The sequence below is a fragment of the Rhinolophus sinicus genome, linkage group LG02 (genome assembly GCF_036562045.2).
Source record: "Rhinolophus sinicus isolate RSC01 linkage group LG02, ASM3656204v1, whole genome shotgun sequence".
In the NCBI taxonomy this organism is placed as follows: domain Eukaryota; kingdom Metazoa; phylum Chordata; class Mammalia; order Chiroptera; family Rhinolophidae; genus Rhinolophus; species Rhinolophus sinicus.
The window spans coordinates 36,514,332-36,532,044 of NC_133752.1; the positions used below are offsets into that span (position 1 = coordinate 36,514,332).

The 17,713-nt window shown below is 35.3% G+C and overlaps 1 protein-coding gene across 1 annotated transcript in view; it reads right to left on the minus strand.

Annotated features, from left to right (window-relative positions):
- MTTP (microsomal triglyceride transfer protein) overlaps window positions 1-17,713 on the minus strand; it is a 53,355-nt gene that overhangs the window by 20,052 nt on the left and 15,590 nt on the right. The window contains exons 5-12 of the mRNA XM_019757656.2: window positions 17,208-17,351; window positions 11,326-11,433; window positions 9,992-10,108; window positions 9,489-9,628; window positions 7,661-7,811; window positions 5,400-5,557; window positions 3,220-3,388; window positions 2,231-2,338 (exon numbers count right to left, since the gene is read on the minus strand). Of these exons, the coding sequence (XP_019613215.1) occupies window positions 2,231-2,338; window positions 3,220-3,388; window positions 5,400-5,557; window positions 7,661-7,811; window positions 9,489-9,628; window positions 9,992-10,108; window positions 11,326-11,433; window positions 17,208-17,351 (1,095 nt within the window). The remainder of the gene's footprint in view (window positions 1-2,230; window positions 2,339-3,219; window positions 3,389-5,399; window positions 5,558-7,660; window positions 7,812-9,488; window positions 9,629-9,991; window positions 10,109-11,325; window positions 11,434-17,207; window positions 17,352-17,713) is intronic.

A 17,713-nucleotide genomic window follows, 5' to 3' on the forward strand; every position in this document is an offset into this window, starting at 1 on the left:
AGCTGTCCCATTATCAAAAGAACGTTAAATTTAATCCTTTGTTCAGTTTCCTCCTTATGCTATACACATCCTCTGACTCATCCTATTCTCTCCCAAAATTTCAGCCGCTTTCTTTTACTGGTGTTCACTCTTCTCTGGCCTGCAGATGGGTATGGTCACCTGCCTGTGGCCATAAGGATTTCAAGCTTAACCTGGTGGCCCAAAGGATTTCATGTTTAACATGGCCAAAACCAATTAATAGATCTACCCTCTTCCTACCCCCAAACTAGGTTCTACAAACTTTCTGTAAGTGGTGGACATCACCATACAGCTAGTACACTAACCTGGAAACTTAACAGTTGCCTAGATTCCTACCTCTTTCCCATTTCCCACATTCCATCAGTGGGGACTCCACCTCCTAAATGGCTCTTGAATCTCTCTCCTTCTCTCACCATACTGTTCCTACATTAATCACAATTTTACTAATTCTTGCCCAGGTTCTTGCAAATCTTTCCGATCAGATTTCACTGACTCTACTTTAGCTGATACTCAGGCAAGATACCATTTTGCTTCTTTCTAAATAAAACATCTGAGTATGTCATTCACCTGCCTAAAAACCACACTGTTCTCCCTTCTCTGTATAGAATGAAGGCCGGACTACTTACCTTGTCATCAGTCAAGATCCAGCCTACCTCTCTTCTCTCTTCCCCCCTTTTCTGCATCTCCACTCCCACTTATCTGCCCCACAAACATATATTTTGTGCTCCAGCCACACAGAATTTCTCACTGTTCCCAAGCATACCAGGCACATTTTGACTTTAGGACTTTTCAGACATTGTTGTTTTTCTCTTAGCGTCCTTCATTCTGCACTATCTCTTCACCTACAAAGCTCTTCTAGACTAAGCTCAAATATTACTATTTTGGTGAAAGCTTCCCCAGCACCCCAAACAGAATACTTTGTTACACCTTCTGTAGTCTCAGAGCACTCTTTTTATATTTCAGTATTATTGTATTTATCTGTTTGCACTTGATAAACAAACTAGGAGTTCTGTGAGGATAGTAAAATATTTTATGTATCTTTATATTAAGGGATTAATATCATATCTCGCACAGAATAAATGATCATCAAATATGGCTGAATGGATGTTTTCATATGTGAGGCTTGTCTTTAACCAAGATATTTGACATATGATTGCTGAAGTAAACCAGCTACTCAAATAATTATGGAAATTAGAAAAATGTAAGCAGTCATAGTTCTTTGATGTCATAAAAATTATACAAATTTGATTTCTGCCAAGTCTTAATAAGCTGTTACTCAGACGTTGTCAATGCCTTTGATGTTTTTAGTGATCTTCTTCATAGCTAGTTTACATTCTAGTTATGAGTTGCCTCTTTTGGAACTATTTGGTTTCAAGAACATTCTGTTTGTTGTTTTTAATAGCAAGCAGTCAGTAAGCAAAATAATATAGTGATGTCTTTTGAAGATTGAAGAAAAATGCTGACTAGAAGCTGGTTGTATGATCAATGTGGACAGAAAAAAGACTGGTTTTATATAGTTAGCATCTTTAATATATTTGCATTATAGAAAGATGGGCTGTGTTGTATATTAATCCACTTGGATTTTCCGTATTTAGTTATGCTTACAAAGTGAGGTTTTGTTTTCTTTTATTTTAATGAGAAAGATGTTAAAATTGATAGTCCACTCAGGCAAGTGGAGAAGCTTTGAGAAAATGAAAATAAAAATAAAATATAAAGTTCTAAGTACTTAGAAATAAATAATTCCCACCATCAAAACTCAAAATTGCTAACCACAATTACTGCAAATAAAGTTCTCCTCTAGAAGGTAGCCCTAGAGTCTAATTATTTTTCTAAGAACAAGACTGTACCACACATACCATTCAAACTTAGTACAGAGTGGGAACTCAATAAATATATATTGATGGGGAATTAATGGACTATTCAGTTTTTAGCAAGTACTTATTGAATATTACCTATGTACAGGTACCATTTTAAGCAATTTGTGTTGAACTAAGAAAGATCCAATTCTACATGGAGTTTAGAGGGAGACAGTAAACAACAAACATAATAAATAGCTGAATTATAAAGTATGTTAGATGACAGTAATTGCTATGCAAATAGGGAAAATAGAGTAAAGTGGATTGGGAGTGCCAGTGGTGAGCAGCATTGTGAGTCTTAAATAGGATGGTCTGGAACCATATACTAATTAATATGACATTGGATTCACACTTACTTTGAGTTTGCAGCCTTCGTTCTGACACAGCTTCCTGACCAGGGCCCCACTGATGATCATAACGGTTTCTCTGATGTCATTGCTCCCAAAGGAACCTTTGAACTTACTCTATTAGCCAAACAGGGATAAAATAGGTTACCAAAACATTTAAACATTTCCAAACGACATTTTTAGTTAAGAAGCAAAGTAACCAGTGCCTGAGGAAATTGATGTTATGTTCCTAAACTTCAAACTCAGAATTTTACTTTGGAGACACTTACAAATTCAATATCTAACTTTGAAATGAAGAATTAATAGAATCTCCCCTTTCCAGATATTCTTAACATGGATCTATGAACTCCTTAGAGGTTTAGGGATTGCATTCACTGGGTCAGTAAACAACAACAACAAAAAAAAACTGTAAAATTTTACGTATGGGTGAAAAGGAGCTTCAATGTTATTATCAGATTTTCAAACAGGCCCATTTGCCTTCCAAAAAGATGATCCACATTTGACTAGATCATCAGTGGATAAATGCACTTTAAAAAACTTTTTGGATCCAAGAGAAGTCTAGCTTGTGCTCCCAATATAAATTTTTAAATATTGGAAGAACCGCATCTCTGCAACATACTGTGTATTAAATACCATGAAGATTTTTGAAGTCAAAGCAAATCTTTTAAAATCAATTTTTGAAGCACAACCAAGACTTCTCGCTTCTGAAATTTTGTCCTATGTCATATTATATGATAGGCGAACACAATCTTTAAATTTCCATAAAGTATAGTTTGTATTATTTAGAGGAATTGCAAAGAAAACACTATGTAAAATAATTTACTGTACAGTTAATGATTAATGGAAAGAAAATAGTTCAATAGAATTTTAATATGAATAATCAGAAGGCTCTAGTGCTCCTTTCATTTTGACACAAATAACTTTTAATTACTGCTTAGATTTTTAAGCGCTTTTTAGCAGCTGAGAGCCTTTATTTTCACAGTATCCATTTGACTTACAATAAGGGCTCTCAGGAGTTCTTCATCCGGATGGGAGGCAAATCCACAGGCATAGAGAAACCTCTCCTGGAGGATAATGTTACTGTCACTTTTGAAATCCAGAAAGTCCAAAATAGCATCTAATGAGTCTGGGGTCTGAGCAGACGTGACAGCATCCACCAGCTGAGGCCTACAAAAAAGGCGTAGTCATGGATATCAATGTTTAGGGTGTTTTAAAAATTATTTTAAATTTCTACCACTTACAGAGTCTCCATTGGTTTGAGTTTCCTAAAGAAGTGAACATTTTTTCATTTGAACAACAACAAAAAAGAATGACTTCCTCAAAAAGACCTCCCCCATTTTATTTTAAACCTTTCCCTTAACTCCCCTGTCTTTCATTCACTGTATACTGAGAATATACAAACCAATTTTATTATATTATATTACATTATAGCCAGTATTATATTATTATATTACATTATATTATATTATATTATACCTAGTGTTATATTATAGAAAAATAAGAACGGGTCTTATATTAATTTTTGCTCCAAAAGACGCATTAGAGCTGATTGTCTGGTTAGGTCTTATTTTCGGGGAAACAGGGTCTTTGGCCTGGTTTCATCCAGTGTTTTTCAAACTCTTTGGCTCACAGAATCCTTTCCTACTGGCTTACTTGTTAATATTCTGCAAATTACAAGATCCATACAATAGACACTTTGGAAATGTTACATTCCATCACCCTGCTTTTCTTACAAGAAATAAAAGGAATTATTCTCTGTATCTTACAGTTGTTTAAAATGAGGCTCAGAGAGGGCTAAACGTAAATGACTTGCTTGAAGGTTATAGGCTATTTGAAGTCAGAATTGAAAACTAGGTCTTGATTTTAGTTCATTCTCATATTCTTTCCACTACACTATTATATGTGTGTTACACTGTGGTAGAATATTGTGTAAATAATCTGACTTAGGAAATAACACGAAGTCATCCAAATTATTGCTGCCTTAAGAGTTTTAGAATACAAATAAGGTTAAGTTTTAGTGTAACCCATATTCTAAATTATAGTTAACTTTTGCACTTTTCTTGTAAGTATTTTTATCTTTGAAATAGATAAGTCACCCTACCAATCAATATATTTTAAAGTTCTATAATTAAAACAGAGTCTGAAAATTAATGATTGTGTATATCTTTTAACTTCTGGTTTAAATATTTATCTTTAAAGAGCAATCAACTTGTGGTTAATCATATGGAATTCCTATCAATGTTTTTAATGTCTTCAAGGCAAGTAAATAACATACAATCAAGAAGAAACAGACTTCTCAGGAAAACGGCTAAGTTCTCTTCTTGGGTAACTGAGTCCTTTGAACTCCATGACTGCTGCAGCTTCTGCTGTGTGTGTGTGTGTGTGTGTGTGTGTAAATCCATCAATTGCCACTTTTGATTATGTTAATGGATGGTTTTCACTGTCAAATTAATTGAGCCATGTTCTATATCTTGAATTAGGATAATTAGTATCATATATCATATAGCTGAATTTGTATTTGTAGACAAATTCTTTATTACAGACCAAAAACCCTTGTAGTTACAAAGTAAATTTGAGAATTAAGTCAACTCTCTTAATCATGTAAAATGAATCACTCTTTCATCAAATATCTAAATAATGTACGGTTTTTTTCTCCAGATTTTTTTGGCTGTTTATCCCATTTCTCACTTTTCTGTATAAAACAAGGCTTTGATGGGGATGATCACTGAATCTTTAATAAGAGCACATTTTTCAGTTGAAAAAGTCATACACCTTTTTGTTTTTATAATCATCTCTGAAATCTTTTCAAGTGTAAATTAACAGCTCCGGGAACACAATTTCGAAACCAGTAAGACATCACGTGCACCATGGTATTATGATCAAGCCTGCCCTCCTCTATCTATGCACACATCTAGACCTGATTTAAACTCATAAACCCTCAAAAAAAATGTTCATTCTGAGTCACTGTTGAAAACTTGTTATTGCATTTCACCATTAAATCACTGCATTGCAGCATAACTGTTCAATGAAAAGGCAAAACAACAAAATAATTGATTTGGAGGTAGGGCAGTTGGTAAGAAGGAGGTTTTTCTTGCTTAATAAAAAAAAGTAAAATAAAATAAAATAACCCAGAAATGCTTTCCTACAGACAACCTCACACAACATTCAGGGAACTTACAGAATTTCCTTCTTTTCAGCCTTTAGGATTTGGAGGATCTCTTCTTTCGTCGCAGTCCTGAGGTGCTGAATGAAGGCTAGGAAGCTCCTGATAGCCTCAGCCTTGGAGAGATTGTCAGGCTCCAGGTGTTTTCTGATGGACTGCCAGTGCTCCGAGAGCTGCAAAACATAGCTGCAGGCTCATACACCATTCATCATTTTGAACATCCACACTTACAAGGGGTTCTCTGCCCAGAAATAAGTTTTTCCTTGTATCTGACAAGCAAAAGAAGCTTCTGGTATCTTACCTCAATATACCTGATTCTCCCCTGCCCATATCACACTCCTGCGTCTCTCAGAGGCAAATTTAAGCCTGCTGACCTTGTGTAAGATTCTTCTGTAGAAGGACTATTTTTGTTTATTACTATTTAGCTCAAAGGATCTCAGGCATCTGGGCATATAGGTCATTCTATGGCTACACCAAGGGAATTATACCTGAGGCCAGGTTTTGACTGCCATAGTGAAATTGTGCAAACTTTTCATTAACAGCAGGATATTTTGGAGGGAAAAAAATTAGAACTGCTGAAGAATTGTGTCAGGTTTCTCATGTACCGGAAGTTCACAGAAAATAAGCTTTTGTAATAATTTGAGCTCCCTATTCTAGCTCTTTATTTTATTGTTTATATGAAATGCCATGTTTTACTTAACTGTCTGAACTGTTCATTATTTATGTTTATATTAAGTAGAATAGCATTTAGATAAGGTCATTCTCACATACACTATTGTTATGCTATTATGCTTTTAAAAATAGTTCTAATTAATGACATCATTTGGCTTTGAAATAAGCTAAAGAATTTATTTTTCATAGTTCACTACTTTTCCCCTGGTGTGAAGAACGTGTTAAATCCCATTAGCGACCTTCAGATCTGTAACTCTGGGATAATTAGCATGCTACCAGTTTTTTAATTATTCATTCCCTCTAATAAGCAATAGACATATTTTGTTCTTTTTCAAATCTCTTTTGCTTATCTAATTGTAAGAGGATATTGCAAAGAAAAATTCCAGCTGTACTTAGCTAAGGATTTACTGGGTCATTTCTGAGGTCAGAGAGCATATCAATGTGAAGTCAGATTTTTTTTTTCTTGAAGTTGTTGCAATAGTGACATTATAATGAAGTTGGAAAAGTAAATACTTCAAAGACATCAAACCTTCCTACAATAATGAAAAAATAGTTATCAAAAATCTTAGATGGCTCATAATGTTTGATAATATGGGTAGAGAAATTATAGTTCACAACATAAGAAAACATGATTGGTTTCATTAATCACTTTCCTAAATAATTTCCCTCTCATGTGACATAGAAAATGATACTGGAACGTTAAATGAGATAAAAGAAAAACAAATAAAAGAAAAAACAAAGATAGAGAGTGATGATTTTCTGTTTAATTTTGGTTTTCCCTTAATTCAATTTTGGTATATTTGAAAAACTAGTATGGAATTAGTGTCTTGTACTTTAAGCAAATTATTGTATTAGTTCTTGATGATTCCACTTTTATAAACATTGATAATATCCAAGGGAAGAGCATTTACTGGTAGCTACAAAAAGGGCATGAAACCAAGGGTCTGCTCTCCTGACAAGAGGTTAAATATTAGGAAATACTGGACCTTAGAGTCATTTCTGTGGCCATATGTCACAACTAATTCATGCAATAAGTGAAATTTCTCTTAGTTGGGTTAAAAAGGTTACAATATGATCTACTCTTTGCTTTTGGGATGTGCTATCTCATTTCTGGCTATAATTGCAGGGAAGGTTGGGCTGGGGTAAGGAAGTGTTCCCTAATCTAGCCAAAGAGCTGGTATCCTTTTTTAGTCCTCACAGCAATACTCAGAACGCTGGGCTCAGTAATGCATTTCTCCTGTGGACATATTGCTCCTAAGCGGCAGAACTTGCAGGATTCAGACCCTTGTGCACACTCTTGATACCATGTGCTTCCCCCAATGTCATCAGGCCCTTATTTCCCCTGTATTCTGGGTGATACTTTTAAGAAGCGGCCCTTAAGTCATATCATTTTTTTATTTGAGATGAGTGGACGGTAATTATTTGTTAATTACTGTGTTATGCATCATCTCGGGTGCATATATTAGGCTACTGTCACTAAAATTCATTGGTGGCTGGTAGTTCACAAAATTAACTGAAGTTTCCATTGGAGACAAAAGGAAAATAGAATTTTAAGCCATGATTGTTCCCATAATTGGCCACACAACACAATTGTTCACACTTACAGAAGAGCACCCTTTACACTCGCTCTGGAAGACCTGCCCCACAATGGGAAGGGCCTCGTACTTTGAATCAACTGCTTTAATTACGGTGGCAACTTGCTTTCCAGGTATCAGTCTTGGGCCTGCTTCAGTGGTCTTCAGCTCTAGTTTCTGCCTGTATAAATAATCAAGGAAGAGAAATATCACATGAGCAGCATTCTATTGAGTGAAGAAGCTACTAATTGCTTTTTTTTTCAAACAAGATACTAATTTATTCAAGTTGTTTAAGTCTCTCATGTCTTTCAAGCTATGACATCTCCAGCAGTAACAGAAACCTCAAGACAATTATGACATCTTTCTAGAGCAGAATGTTATTTAATGATTGAAAATTTAACTCTGGATTTTCAAAATATAATGACGAGAGAATTCAGGGAAGCCAATTTGCCTAGATGCTGAACAAGATATGTAATGTCACCTCTTTTGAATTTAGCCCCGCTTGCCAAAAATGATATCTTCAATGCAACCATACTCATATGTTATTTATTAACTAAGACAATTAGGAAATCTTATTTGCCAAAAATAGCCTCACTAATATTTTTGTCTTACATGCTCTTTTAGAACTTTGTCTCTTTCCCATCAAGAAATAAGAGTCTACATTCCTCTACATGAGACTGGGCAGAACTCTGTGACTGTCCCAACTAATAGAGGACAGAATTGACACTATGTGACTGGTAAGGCTAAGTCATAAAAGAGAATTCAGCTTTTGTCAGGAGTGCTAGCAGCACATGTACCTTTGGAGACCTGAGCTGCCATGTAAGAAACACCACGTGGCGATAAAGAGAAATGCATGAAGAGCTTCAATAATTTGTGTCTTCCCAACCCAGACACCAGAGAAGTGAGGGAGCATCCTTTGAACCAGCTCTGGTCAGTGACTATTTGCAACTGTATAACAGACACCAAGCAAGGCTTGTCTAGTAGGCCAGGGCAAGCCCCAGAATTATGGGAGAGAATAATAAAATGAATGTTGATTTTTACACTACTAAATTTGGAGTGGTTTGTTATAGAGCAATGGAAACCTAATAGACCTGATAAGTAATTTAAAATATTAATTTATTTGAAAACCATAATAAAATACAAAATTCTACCCCAGAGAGACTTTAATACAATTTCAAGAATTTATGGTTTAAGGCACTTCTCCCAGGTTTTACATTCATTCCCCTCTGACATGAGGGCTACTTCAGAGGAAATATTGAGAAGCAATGGCTTAAGATATAACACATTTAAGACTAAAAAATGTTCTTCTAAATTAAAATCTGAAAATAACACATACTCTTAGATTTAAAATTCCAGTTCTTATGCCTGTGAGAACTATTCTGACCAGAGAACTTTTCTCAAATTGAAATAACAAGCTTGAATATGTAAGTACTATAAATCACGTCAAAAATTCTGTCACACATTTTACTATGAAACTTTGTATGTGTTTATTAACAACAACAAAAAAATCCTGAAGAGAGAACATCCAAATGCCACCACTTTTAACCCTAACATTGAAAACATTTGACAGAGAAATTAGAAAATAAAATAGAATGAATCAAGTAGATTGTCTTTTTAAAATTTAAATTCTATTCAGTGAACAATTAATTTTTAATGAAATTCTATTAAAAAACATTAAGTATTTACTATATGCCATAATTGTTGTAGATAATGTGAAAAATAAAAGATGAGCAAGATATAATCATTGCTTTCAAGGAGCTCACAGTCAAAATGAGGAAGCACTATATACATTTAAAAACCAAGTATAAAAATATATTAAAGAAGAGTAAAGAAAATTAAAATTTCAGCATTGTCTTACTTTGATACTATTTTGCCTGCAATGGTTTGTAGAAAATTCAGCCCAAAAGCGTGTATCTCTTCTGCCAGCACAGCTATAACAAAGCTGTCTTCTATCTTATAGGTAGTGACAGACGTGGCTTTTGAGGTGACACCCAAGACCTAAATAAGTAAGTAAGTAAGTAAGTAAATAAATAAATAAATAAATAAATGGAGTTGTAAAATATAATCAGCTTTTTATGTTTGGATTAAGTCAAACACTAAATTATCTTTTAATTTTCTTTTTTTTTTTTTTTTTGTCTTTGAATTTTCAAAGGCGCTTCCCCTTTACACTCTCCCCCACCATTCAAACTTATAACATACTACAATGAGCCTATTCGTTTGATATTATGTGAAACTATACCCTAAACTAAAAATTATAAATGTTCCCAAATGATATCATTACCTTATTCTTCTATTATTTTAAATTAATTTCTACAAAATGCAATCATTTGGATGCTTCGAAGAAATGGTTATCAATCATACCTGATTTCGGGTTGTAAATCCAGGCCTTTCTATTTTGCATGAATCCAAGGCCTTAGTTTTGGTCACTTTGTCTTGATGAGCCTGGTAGGTTACTTTACAATCCCCAGAGATGTCTACCTAAAAATAAAAGTCAAGGTATAATTTTGGGGATTCTCACATGGACCATGTGAATTCCAGTGGGAATTGGTTTGAAAATCTCGGTCCCTAATATGTCACGGGGAGGGGGGGGGGGCTGCTTTTTTGTCCAGGCTGACAAGATAGGAAGACAGAAAGAACTCAGTGTTTCCTGCAGCATGTGGGTTCTTTTCCATCCTCTGGCTGAGTCTTACTAGTGCCTTCTTATTGCCCAGGGAATAATAAAGGATTTTCTACTTCTCTCTAATGTCTAATAAGAGTTGGACAAATAGTCTGGTCCCAATCAAAACCTCTGGTAAATGGGTAATTATGTGGCAAGAGGAGTTGACTTTTAATGTTATACCTACGCTATGTGTGTGAGAGTGTGTGTCAGTGTGTACATGTGTGTGCACTTTGACTAGCTGAGTATAACTAGAAATCTTTAAAAATATGTTGGATTAATTCAATTTATTATAAGTCACATCAGCAAATGGAGTGTATGCAGGTGTATCCCAATACAGACTCTGTTTAGCTTCTCTAAACCTTCCCGCTAGACTCTGCCAGCACCACACCCAGCCTTCATTGTAGCAAGCTAACTAACATTTCCTTGGCTAGGCCCTCTATCAGATTTTCCTCACCCATTCCTGGGCTGTCTGAATTCAGATTCAGCTCTGCTTTTGATTCCAGGTGTGGTACTGGGGGAACCACTGAACTTCTCTAGTTTAACCTCAGTTTCTTTGTAAAATGATGAGGATTGGCATAGACCAATGGGTCCCCAAACTGGCAATGCATCCAAATTGTCTGAGAAAATTTAAAATACAGATGCTCAGGTCCTCCTTAATCTATTCAGTCAGAAGCTCTGCAGTGAATCCTGGGAATCTATATTTTTAATACTCTCCCCATGGGATAGGGATGCATAGTGATGCCACTAAAACTCTCCCCAAGGTTTTCTGCACCTCTATCCTTCAGTCGTTCTATAGGTCTTCTTAGTATAACTGAGTCGAACTCTCTTTACCCTGTATCTGAGTACACATTGGTGTAAATGACATATGTAAATAAGACTTTACTTACATTACAAAAGGTAAGACCCAACTTACCTTTTCTGATCATTATCATTGTAGTAACATTTTACTGACTTTCTGCAAGTAGAAATCCATACGAACAATTTTGGTAACTCTATTGACAAATAAGACTCTGGATTTTTAATATTAGTTAAGTACCTCATTGGTGGTTCCAGAGCTTAACTGCATCTGAAATAGGCTAGCCAGGCCTCTCTTGAGATTTTCTATGGCAACTGGCTCATTTTGATATGAGTAGAAGTTTTTGACCTAAGGGGGAAAAAAAAGACAAACATAAATGAAGCAAAAATGCATCGCTTATTATCTTTGGTTAAATAAGTGGCAGGAAAGGTCAGATTCTTACCCCTACCAATTCTGGGAGAAAGGGATTTGTTACTCCAAAGCTGGGATATCTTTTGTTGTGAAAAGAAGCTATTTAAATTTCTATGCATAAGAAGCTGGACCATCAGAATATGAAATTTTGGGAGACTGACAATGAAGGTTCTGAACATGATGGGCATAACATACGGAAGGAAAGAGAACACTGGTTTAGGCTGGGATTTCTGTGAAAACAAGGATTGCCCAAGGAAGAGAAATCAGGAACAGTCTCTTTGAACATGTCAATATGTTCTCTACCTGTAACTCTGCTTGAAACAAAAACTAACCAGCGGTTAAAATAACAGCAGAGAAATAGGGTTTTGGAAGAGCATAGCAATCACCACTCTGGACACTGCTAAGATAACATAGCCACAAAGGGCCATGATAAGGACCCAGGCATGGCCATAATGCCCATGGAAAAAATTCCACATTGGACTTTCTGTGGCCCTCCAGAGCATTCACATTGGCCTTAGATCTGAGGAGATAGTGAAAGTTGGAAGATTTCAGGTGGAGATTGCTACCATTGCACGGCCTGCTCCAGGGACTGCTTTGAGTTGCCCGTTAGAAGGCAGGAAAAAGAGGTTGGAATGAGGAGGGTGACTGTGGTTTGACTGCAGTAGTAAGTGGCATATCATGGTTTTATTTCATCCTTGATATTATAGGCACAGGGGTAATTTAGCTCATGTTTAAGAAACAAGGATAAAAATACAAAGAGAATTTTCTGGAAAGCAGTCTGTCATTTTTCACCCTATATTAACTCCAAACACATCACACGATTTAGAAATAGGGGATGGATGGAGCTTCTCTAAAAATTCCCAAGGTCTATGGTAATTATAGCTGAGCACTTCTACCAGAAATATCCTGAATGCCTTCCTATTTTTCTTGAAAGCCAACCACAACTTCTCAAGTAAAACAGAAAGTTCATTAATTACACAATGAATTCAATTAATACCAATCTGAACAATTCATACTATGTGGAAACTCTCTCATACCCTTAGAAAAAGATAATATTTTTCCTAAATATTCCAAACGTCTCAAATCCCTGTTTTTATTTTCCACATATACTCTGCCTAGTGACAGATTTACTAGGTACTTTATCCAGCGACAATCAATTTTAGTCATGATACTGGACAAATCTATAAATGTTGGAATTGTGCTTGTCCAGGTTAAAAAGGAATTGGAATTGTGACCTCAGCATCTGAAAATCCATGGCATCTTCCTCAAACAAATCACTGACAATGTCTCAGATCCAAAGCTGAGTTTTGTAAACTGGGTCTTCTTACTTTTTAGGAATTACAGTGTAACTTCCTTTTCAAATATTTGGGAGTATGATATTTCCAGATATCATGACTATTAGAGGTTCATAACTGGATCGCTTGCACCCAAGTACAGTCAGAAGGGCTCACTCAGTAGCAATGCTCACATGCCTATGGACTGTGACGATGTTAGCCTGAGTCTTAATTACTTTAGAAAGCAAGAACAGCCATCAAGTGAAAATACTTGTACCATCACCGGTATTCTCACTTTCCTTCTAGGCTACAAAATGTGCCTGAACTCTTTATAAAGTTTGATCTAAAATGTCAGGAAACCTAGTTCTCAGATTTCATCCTTGGACTATGCATAAGACTAAGTACTTTTCTATTTCTGGCCCATTTCCATGGATCTAATTTTGATATTGACCACTAGGTCACTAAGAAAATGGTGTTAGAGACATTTTTTTTTTCCTGGCAGGCTAAACAATGTAAACTGTGAGACATAAAGAAAATTTCTTTTTCATTCTTTCTATTAGTTTTTATGATTACCCTAGAACTACAAAACTGGACAACTCTCTTTTTCCTTGATTGCTACCTTCCCTTTGTATGACTGGTACCTTTGGGGCATAAATTCTGTCCCCTTAGCGCAGACCACTGAGATCCAAAGTGAAGACAGCACTGGTATCCAAATTAGCTAAGTTGCAAAACTGTTAGAATTGAGCAGGTCTTCAATAATGAAAAAAATAATAATACAGTCAGAACTTTGCAGTTCAATCCATGTGCTGTCACAGCAGTAATCTTAAATTCATTATTTCACAACAGGAACTGAGTAAGTTTTATTATATTCAGGCTATAAAACTGATTTCTTCATTCAGTTTGAAATGAGTTCTGAATATCTGAGAGCACAGGACTCTTATCTAAATTCACAGTCGCCAGAGCTTCCAGAGAGAGGCAGTGGCACAACCTAGTTACAAACTCAGACTTTAACCCACGGAAACCAAACATAGAGAGAGATGGGTGAGTTGTGGGGAAAAAGATAAAGTGCCTCTTCCAGCCAAATTTTGAAGGTCCATTTCCCTTTGTAATCAGTAGGGATTATCCATATTTTTTCCTTAGGGAGAAAATGGTTCTATACAATTCCCTTAATTTACACATTCTTTAAGAATAAGAGAAAGCAAAATTCCATCAACTGGACAAACCACAAAATTAAACAAGAAGGATCCCAGTAAACAGAGATTAGTCATTTTATTTGGTCTACTCAGCTGGAGTTATGTCTCTAAACGTGTCTGTGATATGCATCTAAGACAGAACAGAGCTAGGAAATGGAACCCTGGAAAACAGACAAGTGAAAAAATATATGAAAAACTACATTTTCAAGGTGTCACATTTATTTTGGAGGTTCAGTGTGTGTGTGTACAGAAGCCACACTGCCAGATTCAGAAAGCAAATCAATGGCTAGAAATAACAAAATAAAAGGTTGACTCAGCAGCCACATGGTCTATTTAATCAATACTAACAGTGAAAACCAGAAATGAAAATCTGGTAAATATCCAGTTAACTGGATTAGCATTTCATGCCGAGAAAGAATTCATGCTATAACTTGAGGCATCTTTTGGTTGTCAGTGTTAATCAACTTAACCAGAAAACTGTCATGTTTACAACTTCATTTACGATTTGTAGACAAAACTAGAGTCATGTCCAAATACACACAGGGGAGATGAGAGGGTAGGGAAAAAAGATGTATCTACGTATTTTAATGGGCTCTCGTTTGTAATGTAAATATAGGAGCTTAAAACAGGGGCTCAGGAAAGACAAAAAATACGTGTTGATGAACATCCTTGAAATCAAAGAAATTTCAGGCCGTAAAACTTAATTTGAGCCTTGGGTAGAAAATGTTCTTCAAGGAAACTGTCGATCAGCAGCAGTTCAGTGTTTCCTTTCATAATCTCTCTCGTAGTAAGCTGAAGTGGGAGTTTAAATAATGATCTTTCTGAGAGTCATGTAGCTCTCAGTGATTTTACATAGTTTCTTAGTCCTCAGGGACATGTTTTTTCCAAAGTACTTTATCGTATCATTGAAAGATAGTAGTACGATGCACTTTAACCTGTGGCTATAATAAATTACCACAAGTCATAGCTCCTGTATAATTGGCATATTGGAGTCACTGAAATAATGATGTGGCAGCTCCAACCCAGCCTTTGAACAGTGAGGACACTGAGTCATTTGTGCGTGTGTAACAAAAGACTTTGTACTCAACTGCTATCCAAGGGGCTATAAAATGATTGGTTGTCATTAAGACTATAAATGCAATTAATAATTTATGGGCTCGAGTATTTTGCCACATTGGAAGGCCAGAGAAGGAAATAACAGTATTTAGTGTTGTTAACAAAGCTGTGCCATATGAAAATCAAGTGAGTTAACAGATATGGTGAAGAATAATATAGGAACATTATAAGTCAACCAAAGAGGTAGCATTTTCCCAAACACTTTCCAGCTAGAAGATAGTATAACATAGTGGTTTCCAGCATAGATTCTAAATTTAGACCCTCTGTTCTAAATCTCAGTTCTACCACTTGCCAGTTGTTTGACCCTAGGCAAGTTTCTTTACTTCTCTTAACTTTGGTTTCCTCATCTGTTAAAGAGGATGATAAAGCAGCAACTGCTTCCTATGCCTATATGGAGGATAAAAGAGATAATTCATGGAATGTCTTCAGTCAGTCCAGGAATTGAGTGCTCTACATTTTAGTTATTATGAAGCAAACAGTAAAGTTAGCAAAGCCTTTCTCAAAGTCCAACTCATTTTACCTCCATATAACTTATTTGTTCATTCCTTTAGTTTACAAACATTTACTGCCTTCCCACTATGAACAAGGTGCTGAATATATAAAGACAAAATTGTTGCCCATGAGAAGTCTACTCTGACTGTGAATGGCAGAGAAATAAAGAGAGGATTACAGTACACTGTGATAAGTGCTTAGATAGAAACAAGCCCAGGGGAGTACAGGGTTTGAGAGAATGTTGGGAAAAGTTCCCTGGGACACCAAGTCAGTCCGTGCAAGGCATCGTTCTGGGTGTTGTGGGGAGGAAGACAGTGGAAGGGCATGAAGGTGAGTGGAGGGCTGGAATATAACAAGAAATGGGAATTTTCTCTACTGAAACCATAATCTAGCAATGAACACAAATGATCAAAAGGAAAGTGACAGGACCATGAATAAACTACAAAGTGCAACAGGGTTCTAAAGAGGGCTGGTTATTTCCGACTGGCTAGAAGAGTGTGAACTTCCTGGAAGAAAGGTCCTGCGGGCAAAACCTGAAGCGTGGTAAGCATTTTGACAAGTGGAAAGAGAAGCATTTTTGAAATGGTAATTTCATATTATGATGAAATGGTAATTTCATCATAAATGGTAATTTCATAATAATCCTTCGTGTGAGTCCCTTTGTAGTACTTTATGTAAAATCGTGCATCATGATGAGAAGTATATTATATGTCTGAAATTTATATTTTAAAGTATTTGTTTTCAGCTTTATTTTGGATCTAGAAATTCTGAATCTAGAGAAATTTTAGAGACACGTAGAGTTTTAACTATAAGAGTCCCTTTCTATTTTTCTACTTTAGTTCCTAAAATTGACTTTTCATCTTTACTAACGCATTTTTAAGCATATCAATGTAATACCTATACTTTTTATAAACCCACATATGTAATGCCTAATTCATTGATCACAACTGCTTCTCAATTCCAAACATATTTAGACCATTTTAATAGACTAAAATCAAACTATAAGTAATGTACACTTACAGAATTTTCTGAGCTAATTTTCAAATGACTATAGCATTCATTCATTACCTTAATATATAAAATGCTTTTCAAAGTCATACTTTTAAAATAATCTCTCAACGCTTTTTTAAAAAATCAACTCTACCTTAGAAATGCCATATCCTTTCAAAATCTTCAGTTTTGTACTCTAGCCAGATATTGATATTCCTCTAACAAGTTTATATCACTTTTAACATCACTTATCTAAGTTAGATAATTTAATTCTCATAATTTGTCTACTTTCCTGAATTTATCCAATCATCTGTGATGAAATTTTGTTACAATATCTTTCTAATCCTTTCTAATGTAATAAGAATGACACTTTTAATAATCTCTCTTATCAATAAAGAAATACTTGGTTCTATTATAAAGAATTTCATAAAAATAGGAAACATAGACGGCTAGAAAATTAAGTGAATTGAATGCCTTGATTTACTTTTGAAACAATTAGCAATCTCTATTTATTTAATTCTTGAAAATAATTTTATTTACCATGAAAGTAGCGACAGCATAATCACCTGAAAATAATTTATCCTGAAGGAAAGAAAATTATGAAATTGGAGAAAAGAAGATGTGGGACCCCCAAAGTCACTTTTACCTTTCCATGGACTAGATGAAGGAGCATAGGTCTTTGTAAAGCTTCCAGGTTTTCTTTTCTTATGATTTTGGATGGATTTTTTCCTTTGAAAATGCTCTTATCTCCCCTCTTCTGATTCACATTTTCGACATTTACATCCTGTATCTGGAATCATGGAGAGAAACATATTAGAAAATCTTTCTATATCATCACAGTCTCTTAGAAAATAAAATGGTAAAGCAATGAACAGGGTTGGCCATAATTTCTTCTGTTGTTTTTCAATTCATGACTAAGAGGGTCTAGCCATCAACTTTAAAAGAATGGAGAAGGTATTCAAAAATTAGCTTTTTGAATTATGCAAAAATACTGATACTAAAAGAAATACGTGACTTCAAGTTTGTAATAATTGTGACTAGAAGATGGCTCTTTTATGCCATTGTCACATTTCTCATTCATTTTGAACTGTTGCTATTTGCCTGATATATTCACTCTCTGTACCATTTGTTGGAAAGAAATCCTGACCCGTT